A 23,605-nucleotide genomic window follows, 5' to 3' on the forward strand; every position below is an offset into this window, starting at 1 on the left:
TGCTACGCTGCATCCGTTCAGACCCTTTGCATTCCATTCCGGTATAAGCGTAGTAGCAAAAAAGAAACTTTAAGGAAAGCTTACAATGAATGAAGCTCTAGCTCACGCTGTATTTTCTGCACACTGGCACAGTCTCCGTGAAGGGGCTGCAGGGGTAGCCTGAGAGCTGCCAAGGGGACAGGGCACTTGCCGTCACCCTTACTGACAAGACGGAAATACAGGCTGGCAGAACGAACTTGCCAAGTGCACCCCAAAGGGAGCTCAGGGGTGGGAGTCAGTGCAGAAAGACCTTTCTAGGGGGATAGATGGGGCTCTTCCTCAGCTCTGCTCTGCCCCACGGTCACTGGGCTAAGAAGCAGGGCAGCGAGCTCCATGGAATGCAGTCAGCCACCGAAAAGCTCTGATGACCAGAGGAAGCACTGCCGCTGCCAGTCCCCCCTCCGAAAATAGCCAAAGAAACCAGACAAAATTTATGAAACAGTGGTTGTCAAGACACTGGACATGGTTGACAGGGCTGTGAGAACTGAAACACAGAAACAGTCAAGGGGAGCCCACATCTGCCCAGCTCACTGCCTGGGAGAGTTAACAGGCCCAGTGAAGGGAAAGGGCCCCAGGAGGGGCCGGTGGAGAAGGTGGTGCTGACAGCCCCAAAAGACCAAGGAGCACAGAGACCCTGGCATCTGTTCCACAGAGGGTCCCCCGTGAGTCTTCAATGAGCACCAACCAGTGCATGAGGGCTGGAAAGAGCCCATCGCAAGGACTGCAAGAACAGCCTTCAAGGCCGCCAGGGACACTGCCAGACTGGAAACCCCCAGGGGACCCAGGCCACTGGGCAGAGTACACAGACTGGTCCCGCCTCCACAGGGGAGGTGGCCCTTGACTGGCCCCAACCTATAACGTCTTGAGTTCGGCCTAGTAAAGTGTCAAAGCAAGACCCAAAGGATCAAAATGTCTCCAGGAACAGAATTGCATTCAACACAGAAATCCAGAATGTTCACAGGAATGCAGAAATATCCAGCACCCAACAAGGGAGAATTCACAGCACCTGGCAACAAATCAAAGATTACCAGGCATGAAAGAAACAGGAAAATACAACTTACAATGAGGGGAAAAAATATCTATCCGAACAACCCAGAACGGACACAGATGTTGGAAGCAGCAGACGAGGACACTGAGACGACTGCTGTACCTGCACTGCACATGTTCAATGTCAAGTACAGACACGAAACACGAGAAAGAAACTTTGACAGGACCAAAATTAAATTCCTAGAAATGAAAACTGAAAGATCTGAGAAGAAAAACACCCTAGATGAGATAAATAGCAGATCAGACATTACAGAAGAAAAAAAATGTTGAAACGTAAGCACAATGCACTAGAAGCCACCTAAACTGAAAACTGAGAGAAAAAAGAATTAAAAAAAGGACAGGGCATCAATGAGATGTGCAAGCTGACACCACGCTCAATGGAAGAGTAGACATCCCCCCCCGACCAGGAACAAGCCCAGGGCATGGCTCTCTGCACTTCTGCTCACCATCTCCTGGAGGACCTACCAGGGCAATTCGGCAGGAAATAAAAGGCATCCAGGCTGGAAAAGAGGAAGTAAAACAATATTTGCAGATGACATGATTTTACATATAGAAAACCGTAAAGAATCCACTAAAACTATTACAACTTCATAAATGATTTCAGCACAGTCATAGGACCCAAGCTCAGTATTGATCAATTGTGTTTCTATGGTAACAACCAACAATCTGAAAATAAAATTAAGAAAAAAATTCTACTTATAATAGTACCAAAAATAATAAAATACTCTGAAATAGATAAAATAAAAGAAATGCAATACCAGTGCTCTGAAATGTTGCTGGAAAAAACTAAAGACCTAACGAGGTGGAAAGACCCTCAAGCTCACAGGAAGGCTAAGTAAGGATTCAGTGCAATCTCTATCGAAATCCCAGCTGGCTGTTTTGCAGACACTGACGAGCCGACACTAGAAAACGCCAAGGACCAAGCACAGCTACAACAATCTTGTGAAGAACAAAGGACTCCCACTTCCTGATTTCAAAGCTTATGGAGATCGGAACCGTATGGAGCTAACATGCAGGCAGAAGAAGTACAGTCCGGTGAAATACAACTCAAGTCCAGAAATAACCCCCTGCATTTATCATCAACTGGACCTCCAGCACGGCGGCGACTGTGCATTGGGAGAAAGTTACCGCGGTGTGGCAACAATTGGACATCCCTACGTAAAAGAATGAAGCTAAACGCTTTGCTTACACCACATACAAAAATGACTCAAATAAATGCAAATAGACCAAAATGTAAGACTTGAAACAACACAAATCTTAGAAAACACAGAAGTAAATCTTCATGACCTTGGGCCAGGGAAGGTTTCTTAAGACGTGAAACCTACAGCATGAGCAACAACAGAAAGAATCAGGTAAGTTGGACTATATCAAAATTAAAAACATTTGTGCTCCAATCAATTCAATCAAGAAAGTTCAAGACGACACAGAACGGGAGCAAATATTTGCAAATCATGTGACCTGGTGACTGACTTGTATCCAGAATGTATGTGTAAGGAACTCTTATAATTCAATACAATGTAATTCAGTAACACATAATAATAAGCAAAAACAAAAAGATAAATAACTCAATTTTAGAACGGGCCAAAAACCCTCACACATCCACGCTACAACACGGATGTACGTGACAACATCACATGGAGTGAGAACCAGTCACAAAGGACCACACAGTGTGATTCTATTTATAGAGTGTCCACAAAATGGAAATCTATAAAGACAGCAGAAAAGCAAATGGACAGAGGAGGAGCTAGCAGGAGCAGAGTGACAACTAATGGGCGCAGCTTTCTTTCTGGTGATGAGAAACTTCTAAATTAGATAGTGCTGACTGCTGCACACCTCTGAATATACTGAAAACCACTGAACCGTACACTTTATATATGGAAATTTTATGGAATGTTACTTATAGCTTAATAATCTATCAAAATGAAACGGAAAGAATAATTTAAAAAGTGAACAGCTCAGAGTGCATGAGCTGTGGGACAACTTCAAGGGGCCTAACGAACGTGTGATTGTACCTGAGGGGGGAGGCAGGTAGTTGAAGAGGCAGTAGACACACATTTTCCAAATCTGATGAATTCTATAAATCAATAGATCCAAAAAGCTGAACAAACTCCACATACAAGAGAAAAAAAAACTATACCAAGGCATATTATAAACTGCTCAAAACCGTAAGAAAAACACCTTGAAAATAGCTAGAAGTTCTTAAAATTTAAAAAAAGAAAAGCAACCATGTACAATAGAGAGGAACGAAGATGAGGACAGCAGATGTCTTCCTGGAAGTGAAGCACGTAAGAAGATAGGGAGCAATGTCTCTAAAATACTGAAAGAAAAAGACTGCCAACTGGAATTCTCTACCCAGAGAAAGTACCTTCCAGAAACAAAGATGACATATTCTTGCAGACGTGCGGAAGCTGGAGGAATGCACCATCAGCAGACCTGCACTCTAAGAAAGTTAGAAAAGGTCCTTCTGGCAGGAGGGTCATACCAGCAGGAAACGTGGGTCCACACAAAGGAAAGAGAGAAACACTAAAGAAATAAAGGCCCAATCTAGAGGTTAAATTTTAGAGAGATGTGAGGCCTTGCACCCAAGGTTTTTCAAAAAAATGGCACAAGGGGTCCTCTGGCTTACCACCACCCTGTCACAGAGCCATGCTGGTGATTAGAAGGGCTCCCTGGGAGCAGTGGCTGCAAGGTGGCTGTATCCGTCCCCTGGACCAGCTCAGTGCAGCAGCGGGGCAGTGAGCGGATGGCGTGCGCTGCCCCGTGGGCCCCTCCAGTGGGACTAGCAGGCCGACAGGAGAAAGCGCCCTCACCCAGCTGACTGCTGCCCAGGCTGGGCCCCAGGAGATGAGCCCTGCAGGGCAGGCAGGAGAGGGCACCCAGGTAAGTAAGGGCGGTTAACTCTTCAGATACACACCAGCTGCAGTCCACAGCGAAGGCTAAGACAGGGAGGAATGAAGAGGCCATGAGGCCCTTTCACTCCCTTTAGATCATGTTACTTCTGGTCGCCCAGTGGTGCTGGTGCCACATGGCCACACTCTGAGCAATCGTCAGTGCCCACCGTGGGTCCTCAGGGTTCTGATGCTGTAAAAAGCTGTGATGGGATCATATCAAGAAGCCTGGGCCTGCTTCCTTGCCGACGTGGGAGCTCTCAGGCACCACCTGGCAGCCCAGCCTGCGAGAGACCCCTGCGTGCAGGACACCGGACAGCTGACCGCCACTGGGGGTCCCGCTACGACTGTACCTGGATCCACTGCTCGCGGTTGATCTCCACGCCGTTGGCCCGCAGCGAGGTGATGGCACGCTCAATGATCTTCTCCACCATCTGCGTGTTGCCGTTGGCCTCCTCCAGCTTGGCAGCTGTGGTCCAGATGTGCCGGTCGGTGGGGATGTTCTCACGGGCCTTATTCAGCACCTTGCGGGCGTTCTCGTAGGTCTCCAGCCTGGCCAGGGCGAGCCAGAGCTGCACGGAGAGAAGAACGGGAATAAGGGGGATCCAACACCGTCCGCCCCACGGCATTGCCCCAGAATTCTGAGAGCTCTGCAGGGCCATCTGAACAGCCCAGGAACGTGACAGCAGCACTTGTCACCTGATCTGGTAACCGTTCAGTCATGCTTCTGACTTATTTAGTGACTCTGTGGTTAACATGAAAAGGTGACAGATTCTCGGTCGTGCGTTCCAGACACTGGTTGTGCCATACGCATTCTGGGAGCTGGGACAGAAGGTGACCAGGGTGTGGAGCTGCCTTCACAAGCTAAGTGGTGACATGGGTGTTTAGCTTCCTGGAGTTCTCACACCCCAGCTGTGGATTCTGCAATATTTCATCACCAACAACGTGTATGGGCTTTATTTATTTTTATACAAACAAATGAAGATTAATTTCATTTGGAGAATTTCACAATACCCCTTAGGATAATTAAAGACACACTGGCTATCATAAAAACAAGACTAAAAATCACTGAACAGAAGGTTGTGAACCAGAATGTTTCAAATGGAAGCCATCCCACTAGTGTTGAGGCCAAGAGCCAACCTCACGCTGGGCTGGCAGGAAGACACGTGGGCATCTGCTCTCCCCCCTCTGCCTTCAGGTGCAAACTCAGGGCTGACTCAGGACTGGCCCCGAAAGGCAGAGCTGCACACAGAGCCCTGCAGTGGGCTGACGAGCTGAGCTCCTGCACTGCACTTCCACCAGGGGCATTCTGAACGGCCGACGGTCCACTCTGCCTGGCATCTGGGTGACAGGGCAGAATCCTGTGAGTCAGCACCCAGCGGATGCCTGTGGTGGGGCAGTGGACGACAGCCGGGGACTCACCTCCACGCTGGTGGGGCAGCACTCCACCGCCCGGCTCAGCATGATTCTGGCGTCTTCAGGCTCTTCCAGCTCGACAGCTGCCTTCCACAGGCGAACTGAGTTGGGGACATGCTCCAGGGCTGGGAGAGGTCAAACCAGAAGCCAGGTCACAATGAGGGGCCTGAAGGCGGGACGCCTGTCACCGAGGATGCTGCTGCCAGCAGGCGCAGGTGGCCTGGCAGGCAGGTGCCCGGTGACAGGCAGGACTGCATAGCTGCCTTTCTATGGGTCCTCTCAGGTCTGGGCCCCAGCAGACGGGTGCATCCCTCTATCCCCATTTGCAGGTGAAAATCAATGTTAGGACACAGCAGCGCAGACAAGAAAGCATTCAGCATGCAGGATGGTGGCCAGGCTGAGTGAGAGGGAGCACGCAGAGAGCTCGGCAGATGGCAGGACCGACCATGGGGTCTGTGTTCACCCGGCCCAGTGGGAGCCCGGCCCCCAGGAAGGCAGGAGGCACAGGCCTGGCCAGCAGCACAGAGGGACATCAGCACAGGGCCAGCAGCACAGAGGGACAGGCTCCCGAAGAGGCTACAACGTCAGGCAGTCCGGAAACTTCCAAACCTTTCTCTCATTGGACGTAGTCTGCCCGAAAGCCCCAAATAAAAAAGCCTGCAGGCAGTGTGAGCAGAGGGGTGGGTGAGGCCCAGCCCCCAGTTGGCCCTGGCAGGGGTGACAGTGACACCTCTCGGACCACAGGCAGGCTACCAGAACACGTCTGTGCAGCTTCCAAAGGAGCCCTGGTTTCTAGAAAGCCCGTGGGCCGACCATGTGGGAACAGACGTAAGACTGATGCAGCAGAATCTGCAGACCCCTTGTTTCTCACACGCGACTAGGGCACAGACTGGGGCCACTGGCAGGACCTGGACGAAGCCAGGATGTGATGCCCCGCACCTTCCTCACCAGCAGCAGCAGCACCCCTCTGTGCATGAGATGGAGCTTTCCTCCTTTACAAGTCCTGTAAAAACGGGGGTGCCCCTCCCCCTCTCCTACAGCTGAATCAGACGGCAGCCCACTCAGGGGTCACAGCACACTGTGCCAGACCCAGGCTTACAAGCAGGAAGCAACACGTACCCGAGAGGCCCAAGGCAAGTGGGCGGGGTGGGGAGATACCTCACAAACCCCAGGGGCCCACAGCCCAGGGGTGGGGACCTCCTGTCTATGATGAAACACAGCTGCTGCCGCTGTACCCCCCCCCCGCCTGGCCCCTGGGCTCTGTAGGGCCCACAGCACTGGAAGTGCCCTTAGACCTGGGCTGAGTGCCAGGCCGCTGCTTCCACCCACAGGTCCACGATGCCCAGCCTGTGTGCCAGCCACAGTACTGCAAGGAGCCACCGAGCCCTCCAGATCTGTGAATAAAGTGATTGTCCCAGACAGGTACTGAGCACTTGGCCTGGGGACACGAAGTGACAGAGCAACCTCACTTGCCCACCACAGCTGGGCGCTATTGGATGGACCAAGACACAAGATGCGGTGGCAGATGGGACACACAAAGGTCCACCCACACAGGCTCCTCCCACATGTGACCTGATGACACCCCGCCGAGCTGAGTCCCCAGGCCAACCTCAACCTGTCCCACCTAGAGGGGCCTGGGACGGGTTTGCCCTGCTGCTTGAAGCACTGTCCTGTGCTCAGGAAACTTACTTCACAGCCAAACCTGGGCAGCAAAGGGCTTGAGCCCTGAGGGTCCCTGGCATTGCTGGTCTGTCACCCAGAACAATGGCTTGGCAAAAAAGCTAACCCCTTGTTTGGGAGAAAAACCTGAAGCAACAGAACACAACCTTACTGGAGGCAGCAAGGCGGTGACAGACAGCCTCCTGCAGTGCTGGCTCTCACATCCACAACACACAGGTGTGGGAAGAAGCAGGGATGCCGCCCTCTGGACAGCCTGCTTCCCAACCCCACCTCGGAGCTCTGCTGCGGCAGGTCTCGTCCTGAGGAAGACGTGTCCACCAAAGCACACAGCCAGGGCTCCACCGCACAGCAAACGGAGGTGTCCCAGCTCTCTGCCTCCTGCTGTCACTGCAGCAGCCCTGGCTGGCGAGGGGACCCTGACGGCTATGGTGACAAGGACTCGCTGGCATGTATGGGGCAGGGAGACGGTGATCGGAGCCCAGGGTGTCCTCAGGCCTGCCTGGTTCATGCTCTCACCTCCAAGAGCTCAGGGCAAGGGGCACAGCAGCCCCAAACACAAGGCCACTGAGGATGCAGTCCCTCCAGGGCCTTCAGAACAGTCCAGTCACCTGTCCAGGTAAGGAACTGACCTACCGGTAAGGCACAGCAAAGGCCACAGGCAGTGGGAGGAAGTCCCGCCTCCAGCCAGGTGCCAGGCAGAGAAATGGGGAGACCAACCGACACACCTGTCCTCCTGCTTAGGCCCCTTCCCATTCCCTCATGACAATGCACCTCGGGGGCGAGAGTGTCACACCAGGTGCGGACCGACCGGCAGGGTCACTGACTTCACCCAGAGGCAGCACAAAGCCCAGGACTCTGCATGTCCACTTCTTGGGAGAGAGCGGGGACCCCTCCCCTGGTGGCCCGTAGGACTGGAGTTGAAGCCAAGCACCGCTCACCGGTCCGGCTCTTGCCAGGCGCCTCCCAGAAGCCAGCTACTATGCTGTGTTAAGGCCACCTGGAGAAGCGGTGGCAGCAGCCTCTCAGGGAGAACCAGACAGGAAGAGCGGTCTGAGCGAGAAATGCCTGTGAGCAGAAGACGGGGCCCCAGTGACGATGGTGAGGGCCGCTGCAGGCTGCCCCTCTTTATCGGCCAGAGTCTACCAGGTCCGACAATTAAGTTCGCAAACTTGCTGCAACGATGTTGCTAACCTTTTTTTGATACCAGACGGATTATTCATTGTGAATGTCTACAAACTGGACAGTTACTCAAGTTTACTATTTGCAAGTGCTGAAAAGACTGCGTGAAAAGTTAAACGACCTGAACTTTTCGCCAACAATTCATGGCTCTTGCATCACGACAATGCACCAGCTCACACAGCACTATCTATGAGGGTGTTTTTAGCCAGAAAACCAACAACTGTATTGGAACACCCTCCCTACTCACCTGATCTGGCCCCCAATGACTTCTTTCTTTACCCGAAAAGAAAGGAAATATGGAAAGGAAGATACTTGGATGACATTCAGGACATCAAGGGTAATATGACAACAGCTCTGACGGCCATTCTAGAAAGAGTTCCTAAATCACTCAGGAGAGTGGACTAGGCGCTGGTGTTGGTGCACAAGGAAGTCCTTCCAAAGGAAGGACTTCAAAGGTGACCGTTGTGATACTCAGCAGTGAGGTATGCAGCACTTTTTCTAGGATGAGTTCGCGAACTTAACTGTCTGACCTTGTATGGTTTCGGGGTAGACAAGTCCACTTGCTCATTAATTAGTAGGGTAACACAGTACTGTACCTCTATCGTGGTGAGCTGGGTGGACAGGAAGCAGCCAATGGCCTGGCCCCCAGGGCACAACACGCACAGGCCCACTTGTGCCCTTGCAAATGAGATCACTGCAGCACAGAGGTCAAGCATGACACCCAGCCTCCTCAGGTCTCAGACTAGCTGTCGAAGCTCCAGTTCTCCCAACAAAGGACTAGGAGACTGCTGCCCAACTGTGACCCAGAGCAGAGTCCACGTGCCAGAGACCTAGGGCTGGCCCGGTGTCCTGCCTCACTGACGGAAGTAGCATCATCTTAGTTTTCAAACATCAAGCAGTGGCTGTCAAGTGTTCACCAAGAGCAAAATGGGGCAGCCGCCGGCTTTGCCCCAGGTTCCTGGAAATAGAATGATGTTTTGGGAAACACTCTGAGGGGAGGTGGGCAGGCCAAGACTAGGACCGGGGCACACAGGCCACCTTAGTGCAGCTTCTCTGCCTGAGAGAAAGAAGAGCCAGGAGGCCCATTGCCCTCGAGGCTCAGGAAACAACACTGGGCCCTCCACGGCAGGCCCATCCTCCTGCCCGCTGCCCTCCAAATCTGAAGCCAACTGGAAGTGAAGCCAGGCTATCTGGGGGAGAAGAGGGAGCGGCCCCCGAGACGGCCGGCCATTCATCACGCTGTGGCAGGGGAATTCACGAAGGCTTCCCAAGTAAACAGTGCGAACGGCCCAGACTGCAATGTGTTTGTCATCAGACAACTACTTTCCTGGCTGAGACAGGTAAGAAGTTGATTCTATAAACACGAATGGTGTGCTCTCTCTGCTCCTGGCCTCATTTTGAAAAGACAGGCACTGAACATTTAATGGATAGTGGGCTGCTGTCCAGAAAGCAGGCCTAAGACAGGGAAAGACACCAAACGTACACAGCAGGCGGGTCCACCCAGCCTCCCCCAAACACAGCAAAGTCAGACATTACATGATCATATCTGCGCGGCCTGATGCCGCACACCCTAAAAAAAAGAGCTGGAACCCGCTCTCTGAAAGCTGCCTCCACACCGCAAAACACGTGTCTAGCCTATGCCACAAGCTCAGGCTTCCTCTAAAAGGCCCAAGCTGCACATGCACCGGACGAAGGCCTGAGCACCAGCTGTCACCCAGCTCTGGTGAAGGGAGGGGAGCTGCTCCTTCCGTTGACTCGCAACAATGGGAAATCAGCCAAGTGCCCTCAGAGCTCCAGCTTGGCAATGACCCCTGGATGGAGTCAGCTGCCCTGGTATGCCAAGCGCTCAACGCGCCACGAGCCGATGGCACACACCACCCGGTTTAAAACACCAGGCGAGGCGAGACACTGCCCACTTGCTGCCTTGCAGAGGTTCTAGGAGACGGGAAGGAGCTCACGTGCGGCTCTGGTAGGACTTCAAACCAAGTGGCACCGGGCTCCTGCCGACAGCAGATGACCAACGCCTACGAGGTTGGCGTGGTGCTGGCTGAGCTCGCCCTTCACATGCACCATCCCCAGGGCCCAGAGGCGGGCTCTCACTGAGCTCTGTTCTCACCCTGTCTGGGAAAGCTGGGCCATACAGTGACTGGCAGCTCGCTCAAGGTCATGCAGCAGGAGAGGCGAGAGTGAGACCTGGGGCTGCTGGGATCCCCCATGAAGCCCCAGGGCAAACGTAGCCCAGCCAGAAATGGCCTGGATGCCACCGCACGCTGAACCCCACCAAAAAGCTGGGTGAGGTGGTGGGAAGCTGTGCGCTGAGAGCACAGGTACCGTGGGCCAGGCAGCACCCGGGTCACGTGGAGCAGGGCCTGGGGCACCAGCCCCTGCTGGGCTCCAGGGCTGCTAACCTTTCCGGAGAACCCGCTTCTTGGCGCGGATGTCCGTTTCCAGCTCTGCCGCTCTGATGTAAATCCTGACAGACTGTGGGAGGTGACGGACAGCTTGGGCCACCACCGCCTTGGCTGTGTCCCCAGGTTGCAACCTGGCTGCTTCGAGCCAGACGTCTTCACTCTGTGTGGCAAACAAAAAGGAAGGTAAGTGCCCGTGGAGGCTGAGAGCTGCAAGAAAGCAGTGGGCACCCTAAGGGCACACTCAGGCTTCGGCACAGGAGGGGCTGGCTCATCAGACCCACAGGGCCCCCGGTTACAAGCAAACAGAGCCCAGCGCTTAGCCTCTAACTGGCTGCACCAGAGACCCCCTCATCCTGCCAGTGCCTGGGACTGTGGCCACAGTACATTTGTATTGGCGTGGGGCACACAGATGACGACGTTTGCTAAGAACACGGCTTGCCCTGTAGGGTCGTAAGCCAGCCCACAGGCAAGGGCTACACAGACCGCAGGCAGCCAAGCGCGTGCCCAGGGCTCTCACTGGTGCCTCCTGTCCTGGGGTGAGTGTGCACAGGGCACCTCCCACTGTCCAACGTACCTCGTCTGGTCACCTAGAGGGCTTCACTGTTCTTTTTAAAACTGGTCTCACCACTCCACCTCCAAAACAAGTGCTGGAATATTCTCCTAGGGATTAACATTATCTTCAGGGTTTTTATATGGGGCGGGGCAGGAGAGTCGCCCAGTTGAGTTCAGGTTACGCTGCCGTTAAACTGATGGTGAACAGGACTTCACTCCCAGTAAAGATGAACAGGGGAGAGCCTCTCCCACGTTTCACCGCTCGCCCTGCCGGCACTACTGTCTGTAGCATCGACACCAAAAGGCAGGCAGCTTTCCTCTACCTCCAGTTGACCCCCCAGGTGTCCGGCGTAGGACAGACACCAAGGCCTGCGGGGAGGCCTCGTGCCACCTGCCAGGACAATGCCCACAGCGGCCTTACCTTGGGGCACATCTCGGTCCCCTTCATGATGAGGTTCCGAGCTACTTGCAGCTTCCCAGTAACTTCTTCCAGGCGGGCTGATGCGATCCAGGCTGGCGGGTGATGAGGGTTTGTCTCCCGAACAGACTTGAGGAGCAGTCGCGCCTTTTTGATGTCACTGCAAGGGAGAGAGGGTGCACAGGGTCAGGCCAGCTGCCCAGGGTGTGGCCAAGCCCAGGAGGAAGTCGCCACGGCACAGACCCACGCACGAGCTGTCAAGTCCCAAAAGAGGAGGGATGAACGCCGCAGTCAGCACAGCACCCACGCAAACAGGCGCGGAGAACCGAGTCCGAGGTCAGACCTGCGGACCATGATCAGCAATTTTCCGGCTCAGCACACGCACAGACTGGGAATGCCCTTTGTGACACATTTAATGTGCAAATGGATGGGTGCAGGTACACTTTAAAGGAAAATCAATCTGCTCCACATCTGGGGCAGTTTTCAGTGAGCAGAGGACTTCATATATTTCTTACAACAGCCATATCCTGTTTTGGCTGCACATTCTTCAAAGAAAATCTTCTCTCTAGGCCACCCGAGTCCCATCCGACCCACCAGCTCCACAGGACACTCACTTGATGTCCCCTCCGTGGGTCGGGATCATGGAATTTAAATCTGTCAGGTAGCCTTTGGGGTCGACCACAGTCTGCCCACTCACCGAGTCAGACACCTGTAAGACAGGTAAGTCAAGCTGGTAAGATGGGGCCAGGAATGCCGGACACCAAGTGCTTAGAGGGTCCCTGGAACCCCTTCCCACAGTCCTGACTGCCCGTGGATCCAGAAATGCTAAAGGAGGAAACAATCTACTCAAACAACAGTTTGTGATGACAATAAACAAATTTCACCTATATGGAACAAAGATTTATACAAAAAAATGAAACCATAAAAGTCCCACTGAAAAAACTTAACTGAACATTAAAAAAGATCTACTTAAGAATGAGTGAAGGCGGCCAGATGGCTCAGTTGGTTAGAGTACAAGCTCTGAATGACACAGTTGCCGGTTCAATTCCCACATGGGCCAGTGAGCTGCGCCCTCCACAACTAGATTGAAGGACAATGACTTGGAGCTGATGGGCCCTGGAGAAACACACTGCTTCTCAATATTCCCCAATAATAATTTATAAAAAATTTAAAAAATTAAAAAAAAGAATGAGTGAAACCCGGAAAACAAAGTAAATGACCATTCCAACTAATTATTTTTAAATTTGCACATAGTAGTTCATTATATCATTCTCTCCAGTTTCAAGTCTTAAAATTATCATGATAAACAACAACAAAACCCAAGTGAAAAATGGGCAAAGGGTTCTAGCTAAAGCTGCAAGACAAGGAAAGGATGGAAGGGACACAGATTGGGAAGGAAGAAATAAACTGTCTTCACAGGTAACTTGATAGTCTATGTGGAAAATGCAAAAGAATAAAAAAAAAAAATCCCAGAACTAATGAGCAATTCCAACAAGGCTCAGGATACAAAGTGATACACAAGTCAATCACTTTCCTAAATCCAGCAATGAACAATGGAATCTGAAATTAAAAACATAGCATCACTTGTACTAGCACCCCCAAATGTGAAATACTCAAGTGTACGTAATCTAACAAACACAAGACCTATATGAAGAAAACTACAAAACCGATGAACAAAACCAAAAGAGCACTAAAGATGGAGAGACAGCCCATGTTCACAGAGAGTAAGAATCAGCATTGTCAAGATGTCCGTTCTTCCCAACTCGATCTGAAGATTCAAGGCAATGCCGTCAGACCCCAGCCCGTCACTGTGCAGACCTGGACAGATGGACTCTGACCGTCACATGGAGAGAAGGCAGAAGACCCAGCACGGCTGACACACTACTGAAAGGGAGGAACCAGTCGGAGGACTGACGCCACGGGCTTCAGGACTCAGTCTGAAGCTGCAATAACTGAGACACCGCGGTGATGGTGAAAGAACAGGCAAAGACTGACAACATTTATGACAGAGGGTAACCAGACTGGAGTCAGGAGGGCCTGTGGGAGGAGCTCTCACACCCTGTTGGTCAGAAACGGCAGGAAGAACTCCCTGTTTACAACAGAGCTCCAGGGTTCTAACAGCCCCGCCCTCCACTTCTCTTCCCCTCTGTAAAAAGGCCTTCCTGCTTCTTCCTGCGGAGGTCTGCACATGTGGCACATACCAGATTGCAATCCTCTCTTTCTCCTGAGTTAAGTCCTTTTGGTGATGGAAGACAGGGAGGAAGCTTAAATGCACATGACTAAGCGATAGAAGCCACTCTGAAAGGGCCTCATACTGTGTAATTCCAACTACATGACCTGGGAAAGACAAAACCAAGGAGACAGTGAAAGATGAGTGGGTTCCAGGGGGCGGGGGGGGGGCGGGAAAGGGATGGATAGGGAAGCACAGGGGACTCTCAGGGCAAAACTACACTGTGTGCAACACTAAACACACAGACTGTATAACTCCAAGGGTGAAACCTGGTGCAAACTATGGGTCTGGATGATGACGTCTAAACACAGCTTCATCAATGTGACACATGTCCCACCTGTGGGGGATGGTGATAATGGAGAGACTGTGCCTGTGTGTGGGACACATGGGAACTCCCTGTACCTTATTCTCAGTTTTGCTGTGAATCTAAAACTGCTTTTAAAAAGTTCTAAAAGAAGAGGAACAAAGTACTTGAATAAACATATCTCCGTGAAGACACACAACTGGCCAGTAAGTCCATGAAAAGAGGCTCACCGTCACTGATCAGAAATGCAATAAAAAACACCAATGCCACTTCACGTCCATTACGAGGGCTGTTATTTAAAAAAGTTTTTAAATACCAAATGTTGGCGAGGGTGTGCCAACATAGAAATCTTTGTGCAGCTTGTCCGCTGGAAACATAAATGATGCAGCTGCTGTGGATAACAGCATGGGGCTCAAAAACGGAAACACAGAATTCCCATGTGACCCCGCAATTCCGCTCCTGGGTGCACACCCTAAAGAACCGGGAGCAGGGCCCTGACTAGCTCTGAGTGCACCCAGGCTCACAGCAGGATGCTGACAGCACCCGAAGGGTGAAGCAACCCCAGTGCCCAGTGATGGACGAACAGGGACACAGAATGTGGTCCATACGTGCATTAGAAAGGAGGACATCCCGACACAGGCTATAGCATGGATCACCCTGGGGACAGGATGCCAAGGGCAACACGCCAGTCACTAAAGGACAAACCCTGAGCAACTCCACTCACAGGTGGTCCCGAGGAGCTCAATTTGTAGACAGAAAGAATGCAAGTTACCAGGTGCCAGTGGACGGGAAATGGGGGTTGGTGTTTAGTGGACACAGCATGTCTGTTTGGGAAGATGAGAAAGTTCGGGAGGTGACGGCGGTGATGGCTGCACAGCAGTGTGAACGTGCTGAGTACCACCGAACTGGACATTTGAAAATGGTTAAAACAGTAAGTTTTAGCTTCCATGGTTTTTACCCCCAAAATTACCATGACAAGTTTTTCTTAAAGAAAATACTTGTATATTCCACACACAAGTCTGAAAAAGAAACAACAAACTAGAGAAGAAATACACGGAACGTAACAGAAACGATAACTGTGTTAGCACAAGCTTAAGAGGGAAGTGTGCAGACGTCCACACAAGTGCCAGGGACGAGCACACAGGAAAGACGCCCGACGTCACCTCTGATAATGCAAATCTAATGGAGGCCTTTTGGAGGGGAGGCTTTCCCCGCCGGCTGCCTAAGACGCATGACGACTGGCGCTGCCAATGTGCTCACACAGGCATGTGCTGCCGAGGGGAAACGCATGTGTTGGCGAGACAGTTTGGTATTTAGGGAAAACAGACCGAGCCGACAATTCCACTGGAAAGATACCATAAAAACGTTTACGTAAATGTGCAAAGATGGAAGCACACATTCATCAAAACATGGTTTGTAATGGCAAAAAAGGCAGAAATAACCCCCAAAGGTCTATCAGTCAGAGTCTAAATCATGACACTCGTAAGCAATGAACTACTCTCCAATACAAAGTAGGTACATGTCTAGTGCCATGAAAACATGTGGTTTCTAAAACCTGTACGCTACTAGTTTTTATAAAACATTTGATTACCATAAAAAGTATAGCAAGATCTATTAAAATGTAAGTTTCCGGTGCACCAAAGTGTAATAGTTGAGGAGCTCCCTGTACCATTTTCTCCATATCTAAGTAAGTGTGAGATTTTTCCTTAAAAAATGTACCTGGAAGCCCCAGTGCACACCCCCACTTTGCTCCCTGGTAGTGTGGACGTGCAGCCCTGGGCGTTTCCTGGGGGTGTGAAACACATCTCGTGTGGGTGTGCTTTTCTACAACGTAGATGGAAACACACACATTCCACTCTGCAACCGGCTTTCGTGCGCACCATGACTCTTCTCCCCAGTCTGTTGGTTCTTCTACTTCATAGTGCTTTCTATGTGCAAGTTTTAAATTCGTATATAATCAAATGTGACAGTATTTTCCTTCTCCGTTTCTGATGTGCATGCCATAATGAGAAAGGGCTGTCCACTCCCAAGAGTCCCCCGAATGGAGTGTGTCCCCCTCAGGGCCACCACATTTCCTAGTGTGCAGCAAGAAAATATGTGCATTTGATTTTTAGGGAAAGAGGAACGGACATTAAGGCTCACCACCAGTGAGCACGTGGCTAGAGTGCCTGTGTTCGGTCAGCCTGCCAACAGCCCTTTGTCACCTGCGCCAGCTCCCAGACCCGCGGGACAGAGCAAGGGTGTCACGCCAGGGCTGGCCCTTTGCTGTGGGCCCCAAGCACCACACCTGTGCTTGTCTGGTAGCTGTATGCACCGGCCAGCCTGAATGCAGAAGAATCCTGCCCCTGTCTGTAAGAGGACAGGGAACTATACAGTCACAGCTCTGCTTATCTTGTGACAAAGCACTTCAAAAGATGAACCTCACAAACATACATTAGTTTGCAATCAAAAAACAAAACATTTTAAACATGATCTGTAGGAAATGACACAAACGCCCACCTGGCTCAGCCTCATGTCCATCAAAGTGTTCCTCGCCTGGCCAATCTTCCTCATGTCCAGCTCGCCGGTGCCAGGGGTCATCAGCCCGGGTGTCATGCCACCTGGGTATGGAGTGTTCAGTCCACCTGGGTACGGTGTGTTCAGACCTCCAAATTGCTGGGGAGAGAAAGGGGAAGCTGCTCGCTCATTCCCTCCCACGGAGGAGCCTCTGCCTGCAGCCTGTCGCAGGCTGTGGATGCAGCTTTGCACACAGTGGCAGCCAGCATCCATGGCGCTGCCCCCCAGCAGCACTGACCCAGCACCACCCAGCACCCCCACTGCCCATCTGACCACTCTTGCATGCTCACAGTTTGTCGAGGGTCCACTGAAGTATGGCTCTCTCCACTCTGTAAGTGTTTGGCAAAGAAGCTGTCGGGGACGGGGGTCAGCTTCTCGTAGCGCGGGTTCCGCTGGCGCTTGTTCCTGGCATCACCGACCTCAGGGATGCTCAGCCACTCTTCTTCTGTGACTTCTGCCAACTTCCTCTGTGAACACCCGGCCCAGAAATATTCATTCTCTGGCAGCACTTCACACGCACAAGAACAGCTATGCTCTCCCGGCTCCGCAGCCCCCCAGCCCCCACCAAGCCTTAGAAAGGACTCCCAGGCGGAAACCGTCTACTCATGTAGGAAAATCAGCCTGCTGCTCTGCTCTACTTCACGCAAATGGAAACTTTTCTGTCAAAGCCCAGAGGACACAGTTAGAAAACCTCACGTATAAACGAGTTGAAGTTACAAAGACAACAAGCTGCTCTGTCCTGCCTGTTTCGATGTGGTGAGAGGCTTCTGCACACATCCCATATAATTAAACACACTAAAGCAGGGGCCTTCTCCGACCATCCGAATGAAATACAGAGCGAAGCTAGTACAGCCTCATCAGGTCTACCCCAGGGCAGTCCGTCCTCTGACGGGCAGGTGAAGTACATTACAAACAGCATGCCACCCGCTGCTTACCTTGAGATCCGAGAACTGCTGTTGGATTTTGGGGCGTTCCATTCGGTATTTCTCAATTTCTTCTTTCTCCCTTTGCTCCCTAGGAAGTAAAAGGTGTGCATACATTAGAAACGCTGGATGTCCATTCTGAAACAGTCGCTTTAATTAAATCACCAAAAGGAACAATTCCACACACCCAACAACTAGTCAGGTCTGTTTCAACGTAACAAGGGACACATCCATGAATGTTATAACTCAATTACCCACCAAATGAAAACATGCAGAAATTCACCAAAACAAAAACTAGCTGTCTTACTCTGACACAAACACTTGCATTTGAACACGAGTACATCTGCTGCTTTAAAATTCTACAAAGTTCCAAAGGTAGAGCCATTCTGTGAATACCCAGTTGCTCATCCAACTCTGACTTGTAGTTCCTTCCCTCTCTTCTAAGTAAACGAACAGTAAGCCCTTCACCAGCGTCACTGCTCCACCTGCCAGAACCAATGGTCTGTATCATCACCCACATAAGTGAGCTTCAGGGGTGGAAAGTTACTGCGTTACTGGACCTGGGCTAGACACCCAGAGGAAATCTGCAGATTATATTTGAACATAAAGAAAAACGGGAAACGTGAACCAAGTAGCCAATACTTGCTAAGACTGAAATTCACATTTTCTTCCATAAGGTAAAAGGAAAACATCTGGAGGTAGGAATTTGAATGCATGGGACAAACGAATTCCTTGGAAAAGACAACACCTCTCCACGAGCTGGAGTCAGAGTTGGAGTCAGTCCCCACAGCCCGAGGCAAAGAGCACACATAGTTGCACCTGTCAGGTTTTCTGGGCAAAGACGCTCCCCCTGACCCTGATCAGGCCTCAGGAGCTAATGTCCATTCCCCAGAAATCCTGAGAGCAGAACAAGTTCAAGGATGCCCTCAGGACACAGGCACCATTCATTCCTTATTCAGGCTCTTCCACAAAATGACCTCTTCAAAAAGCCAATGTCACACAAAGGTTAAAAAGGTAGAGGGAGGGGCCGACACAGGAGCATGCCGTGAGGACTGACCCCAAGTGTATCCTGGTCTGGAAAAAAAGCAGCGCTACAGTGTTCTGGGGACAAGCAGGAAAGGGGGCAAGGACTGGCTATCAGGTAACAAAGAATCGGGGTTCGTGTATCTCTGTGTGACAAAGGTGCTTCGTACGCATGCGAGACGGACAGCTCAGTGTGGAGAGCGAAGTGACCTTGATGCAACCCAGCGAAGACGACCTGCGGGTGTGGGAGAAGCAGATGTGTGATGGGAACAAGAGCTGAGACCACGTGGGGGCACATGTGTGGCTCTATTCTTCCTCCTTGTTTACCTGTGAAACGTTTGCACCAGGAAGTTTTTAAAAGCCAGCCACTTTTCTAAAACCACTTAATACGACGACTTTCTATATGTATCACGTCATTTAGTTTTTTTTAAATGAGTGAATTCCAGAAGGTGGGAGTCAAATCGTCTCTCACATGCAAAACCATGACATTAGTTACTATGTTCACGCACATGGATTTAATAACGAGCTTTACAAACATCGCTGACGACCTTATTTCAGTCTTCTAAAATGATCCTGAAAACATTAAAAAATTCTACACTTATTATGAGAAATTATAAGATCACATGGAGAAGGAGGAAAACGAGCCATAATGTCAACTGTCACTTTCCTGGCTTATGAATAAATGTTATCCTCTGTCCTGTACATGATGTCTTTGTCCTAATATCCTACAATGAGAATGTATTTTCATTCTTTTAATAAAAAGATATAAAGAACTTGCACAAAATATCATTTATCATGGTTTGCAAATCGCATGTTTGCTTTGCATAAATCTCCCAGAACCAGGACAGGGAACTCAAAAAGTTGTCCTATCAACTCCAACAGGTTTTCCAAAGTAGAGCTCAGTGCTAGCCAACCCGAGGGCTCCAGAGAAAACACAAGGGCCTCCTGAGGAGCACCAAGGATGGCACATTGTCTCCCTAGGCTGTCCTGAGCCTCACTCTGTCCAGCTCACAGCAGTCCGTCCAGCCTGACTCCATTGGTCGTGTCCCAACACAGAATGTGTGCAACGAGTTTTTCAAGCCACAACCATTTGCCCATGAGAATTTAATGTTCGTCTGCCGTCTTTAATGAACTTCCAAATTACTTAATATACATTAATCAGCATCGCTACGCCCATTTCAAAGATAGTAATCCTAACATGTTGTCAGAATAGTCCCCCAAGTTTTGTTGGTTACCGGAAAGCCAGACATGGGGTTCTTACGCTCTCCACTCCAGTGCCCAGGCCCTAAGGCTACTGTCCGACAGCCCAGCTTTCATCTAAGCGCAGCCACCAGGCCAAGACCCCGGGGCCCAAAGCTGAACAGACACACGCACTGTTCTTGCAACTTTTCTCCAAGTCTCACATAAGTCAAACAACACTTTTGTTCAGAGTCGGACAGAGATAGTGAAGGGCAGTAACTAGTTTTACCTTCTTTCTTTTCTTCTTTCATCCATCCTTTTGTCCAGAGCTGCATAAATAGCATCTGCTTCCTCGTCGTCTTTTTCGTAGGGCCCACTTGAGAAGAGGCTCCCAGCATAGCCGTTAAACTAAGAACCAAACAACATATTTGGAGGATCAGCTTCTCTTCCAACTTAATCCCCACCAGGAGAAACAGAGAACACTACCAGTTGCAAAATGCTTGCTAAACAATATTTTTCAATCAGATAAACCCAAACCGAGGAGTAACAAAATAACTGACCAGTACTCTTCAAAAGTGTCAGGAGGAACTATCCCGACTGGAGGAGCCCAAGGAAACACAACTACATGCACAATGGAAGCCGGTGGTAGGCCTGGGGCCTGACGGAGGCTACAGATGGAAAAACCAGTGGGGTTCAAACAATACACTAGACTAATTAAGAGTGCTGTGTTAATTTCCTGTTTCAGTAATTGTATTAAGGCCATGTAAGATGGGGAGAAACTTGTGAAGGGTATGCAGAAATTCTCCATGTTATTTTTGCAAATTCCCTGTAAATTTAAAATTATTTCAGAAGTAAAGTATTCAAATCTTTTCCTCTGAGAAAAATGCCATCTGTTAGAACATATCTGAAGAAAACTTCAATTGACCAAACACCAATTAACTAAGAGAGTAAGCACTAAAGCAAAGGAAAGCAAACATTATCACCAATTCCATTTAAATTTTCATTGGCCAGGATAAAATGCCAATGCAGTGGTTCTCAGTAAACGTCTTCTGAAGAGAAAACAAAAGTGTACGTTTCTTTGTACTCTTCCTACTCCCCTCTCACACTCTGCTAGGGAGACACCCTGAAGGTGTCTCAGGGAGACATTTCCTGAGCTGAAACAGGAAATGGGCCAGCCAGGCCAAGCCACTCATCACAGATGCCACCGTGTTAAGAAGCTGGCCGGCCTTCTGCAGGCTGGCCGGGGAGCCCAGCACAGGTCACCTCGTCATAGTTGGTGTCGTTCAGATCCTCGTCGTCGTCGTCTGCAGCCTGGCTTTTCTTCATCTGGTCCCCTACGGTCCTCTTGCCTGGAGGTGCATGGCGGTCATCCACGGGATCATTGGCATCCCGGGCGGGCCCAATGTCTGACCGGGTGGTGAAGCCAGTGGCGCTGCAAGAGACCCCAAGATACTCCTTGATCTGGGTGACCCTGTTCCTGTGTTCTTCCCTCCACTGCTGTCACTTAACACCTCTGGGAAATCTCCAAAGGTCCTGGTGGAGTGAGATACGCGTGGCCATGCTCTCAAACACTCCCAGTCTGCTCTCTTCAAACAGGAAACCTCCTGCCCCCCCCAAGGGATCACTAAGGCCATCTTGTCCCCATATTCTCCTTGAGACTTGTCAGGGCATCAGCCCTCCCCCAAAGTCCCAGTTTCCCATTTCCAACAGCTTCCCCATCCAAGCAGGCCCTCACACCCAACCTGACCCAGTCAGAGCTCCTCTTCTGTGCCTGCCCTGCAGCTGCTTGGGGCTGTCTCCACAGACGACGGCAGTGCTGCCCAGGGCACCTAGGCAGACACCTGGCTTGCCTCCCTCTCCCTCCCACCTGCCACGGAGCTGTACTGTCTTCCTCCAAATCCCTGGTCCCAGGCCTCGGAACCAAGCTGGCCTCCCTGTACCGAGTCTCCCTCTGCTGGAGCGCAGGCCTGAGGGACCACCTCTGCAATGCCCACAGGAGCTCTGCTCCCTGCACATCCCAGCCCCATGGACTCCCTGCTATCCCCTCATCTCCCTCCATGCCTCATCTTTTTTCCTAACTGCGCGACACACAAAACATCGGTTTCTCCTATAACCTGCTACATGTCTACATCCCTAAATGCATCTTGCCTTCTAAACTTAGCTTAAATGCTAGCACTGCATCGAGCATTCCCTGATCACTGGAACCCCAATCCTAAATCTGTTCCTCTTTATGTACTTACTTATGCATATACCTCACCTCGCCTAGCAGAGTGCAGGTCCCCTGAAGATGGTGCCACTATCTGACACTTCTGTGTCCTCCACAGATTCTAACATACGGTACCATCCTCGACAAGAGAAACCCAGTAGTCTTCCTAATCAGATGACTAACCAAACAGGATGAAAATGACTGCTCATTTACTCAACAATTTACGGTCGCAGTCTGTGTGACAGGCAGGGAGGACTCTGTCACAAGCCTCAAAGATGCCATCCCTGCTCCCGGGAGCTGAGAGTTTGAACAAACAGTATGTGACCAACGACTCTACAGGGAAAGAATGTGGCGCGATGAGCGGCCACAGAGGAATCGCGCCGGGGTTCCCGGGAACTGCGTAAGGCGGGGCTGGGGGTGGGTGCGCGTCTGCCGGGCCCGCGGAGAGGAGCCGCCGCGTTCCCACGGTAGACACGTCAGGAACTGAGCTGCTGCTCACGGCAGATCTGCGAAACGGTGTTGTCACCCATCTTAGACACCAAAAGGGGCTCAGAGCCAAGGCGTAGCTAAACGCAGTCACCCCGCTCCTAGGTAACTGGCGGGACTCGCTCGGGTCTGTCCTAACCCCAAGAACGATTCTTCCTACAAAGCTTAAAGCAAGCAACCCGCCTTTGTCCCTTCTCGTCTCCCCGTCGCCGTGGGGGGTTAGGACAGACCGGCCCTGTGCCCCTTCCCCAAGGGCGCGCCCGCCGGGACCCGGGCCCCGGGGCCCAGGGCCGCGCCGCGCGCCCCGGGGCTCACCCTCGGCCCAGCCCCGGCACGTAGCCGAGCGGCGCGGGCATGCCCAGGAACGGCTTCTTCTTCTTGTTCATGGCGCAGGTGACGACAAGGGCCGGGAAGGGAAAGGACGGAGACCGCGGCGGGAGGCAAAACACCACAGACGTCCGAGGTTTCACTGCAGGAAGAGGTCGCGCGCCCCGCGTCACCCGCGCCCCGGAAGCAGAGCGCCAGGTCGGCACGAAGCTCCGGCCGCCTCGGATTCCACGGGCGGAAGTTCCGGAAACGCGGCTGGGCGACTTCCGGCCGCGGCTGAGGGACGGAGATGCGGCAGGTGCGTGAGCGAGAGCGCCCCCTTGTGGCGAGGAGGGCCGGCGGACAGCCCCGCCGGAGGTCCAGGGGCGACGCCTTTCTGGACAAACCTCCAGGGACCTGGAAACTGAGCCTGGGCACCCTTGCTTACTGCGTGTTCTCGATGCATTCCAAGGAGACCTGCCTGTACCAGTAGGACCCGTGGGTCCCCTCCCTCTCTGAGCCAGCCCAGCTGCCAGGGAGCCCTAGGATTGAGCCCTAGCTACCCACCCTGCCCTTCAGAGTCGCCCTGGCCCCGGGGCAGGCCATAACACATCTGAGGGGTGCTGCACAGCTATCCAGTTGTGTAGAGCTTGTGCGGAGTGTATGTGTCACGACTGTGAGCACACCTGTTTGTGTGTGCTCCTGTGTACAGACTGCTTGCTGCCTTGGCTCTCAGGACTCGGATTCCTGAGCTCCAATTCC

General features: G+C 51.6%; 1 protein-coding gene across 1 annotated transcript in view; it reads right to left on the reverse strand.

Annotated features, from left to right (window-relative positions):
• Positions 1 to 23,114, reverse strand: part of PRPF6 (pre-mRNA processing factor 6) — a 36,590-nt gene extending 13,476 nt beyond the window's left edge. The window contains exons 1-11 of the mRNA XM_033094599.1: positions 22,853 to 23,114; positions 21,109 to 21,277; positions 20,135 to 20,253; positions 17,656 to 17,734; positions 17,011 to 17,187; positions 16,664 to 16,819; positions 12,245 to 12,339; positions 11,634 to 11,790; positions 10,658 to 10,820; positions 5,397 to 5,515; positions 4,328 to 4,546 (exon numbers count right to left, since the gene is read on the reverse strand). Of these exons, the coding sequence (XP_032950490.1) occupies positions 4,328 to 4,546; positions 5,397 to 5,515; positions 10,658 to 10,820; positions 11,634 to 11,790; positions 12,245 to 12,339; positions 16,664 to 16,819; positions 17,011 to 17,187; positions 17,656 to 17,734; positions 20,135 to 20,253; positions 21,109 to 21,277; positions 22,853 to 22,923 (1,524 nt within the window). The 5' untranslated portion in view covers positions 22,924 to 23,114. The remainder of the gene's footprint in view (positions 1 to 4,327; positions 4,547 to 5,396; positions 5,516 to 10,657; positions 10,821 to 11,633; positions 11,791 to 12,244; positions 12,340 to 16,663; positions 16,820 to 17,010; positions 17,188 to 17,655; positions 17,735 to 20,134; positions 20,254 to 21,108; positions 21,278 to 22,852) is intronic.
• Between the last annotated feature and the right edge of the window lie 491 nt (positions 23,115 to 23,605).

This window comes from Rhinolophus ferrumequinum, chromosome 23, assembly GCF_004115265.2.
Source record: "Rhinolophus ferrumequinum isolate MPI-CBG mRhiFer1 chromosome 23, mRhiFer1_v1.p, whole genome shotgun sequence".
Classification (NCBI taxonomy): Eukaryota; Metazoa; Chordata; class Mammalia; order Chiroptera; family Rhinolophidae; genus Rhinolophus; species Rhinolophus ferrumequinum.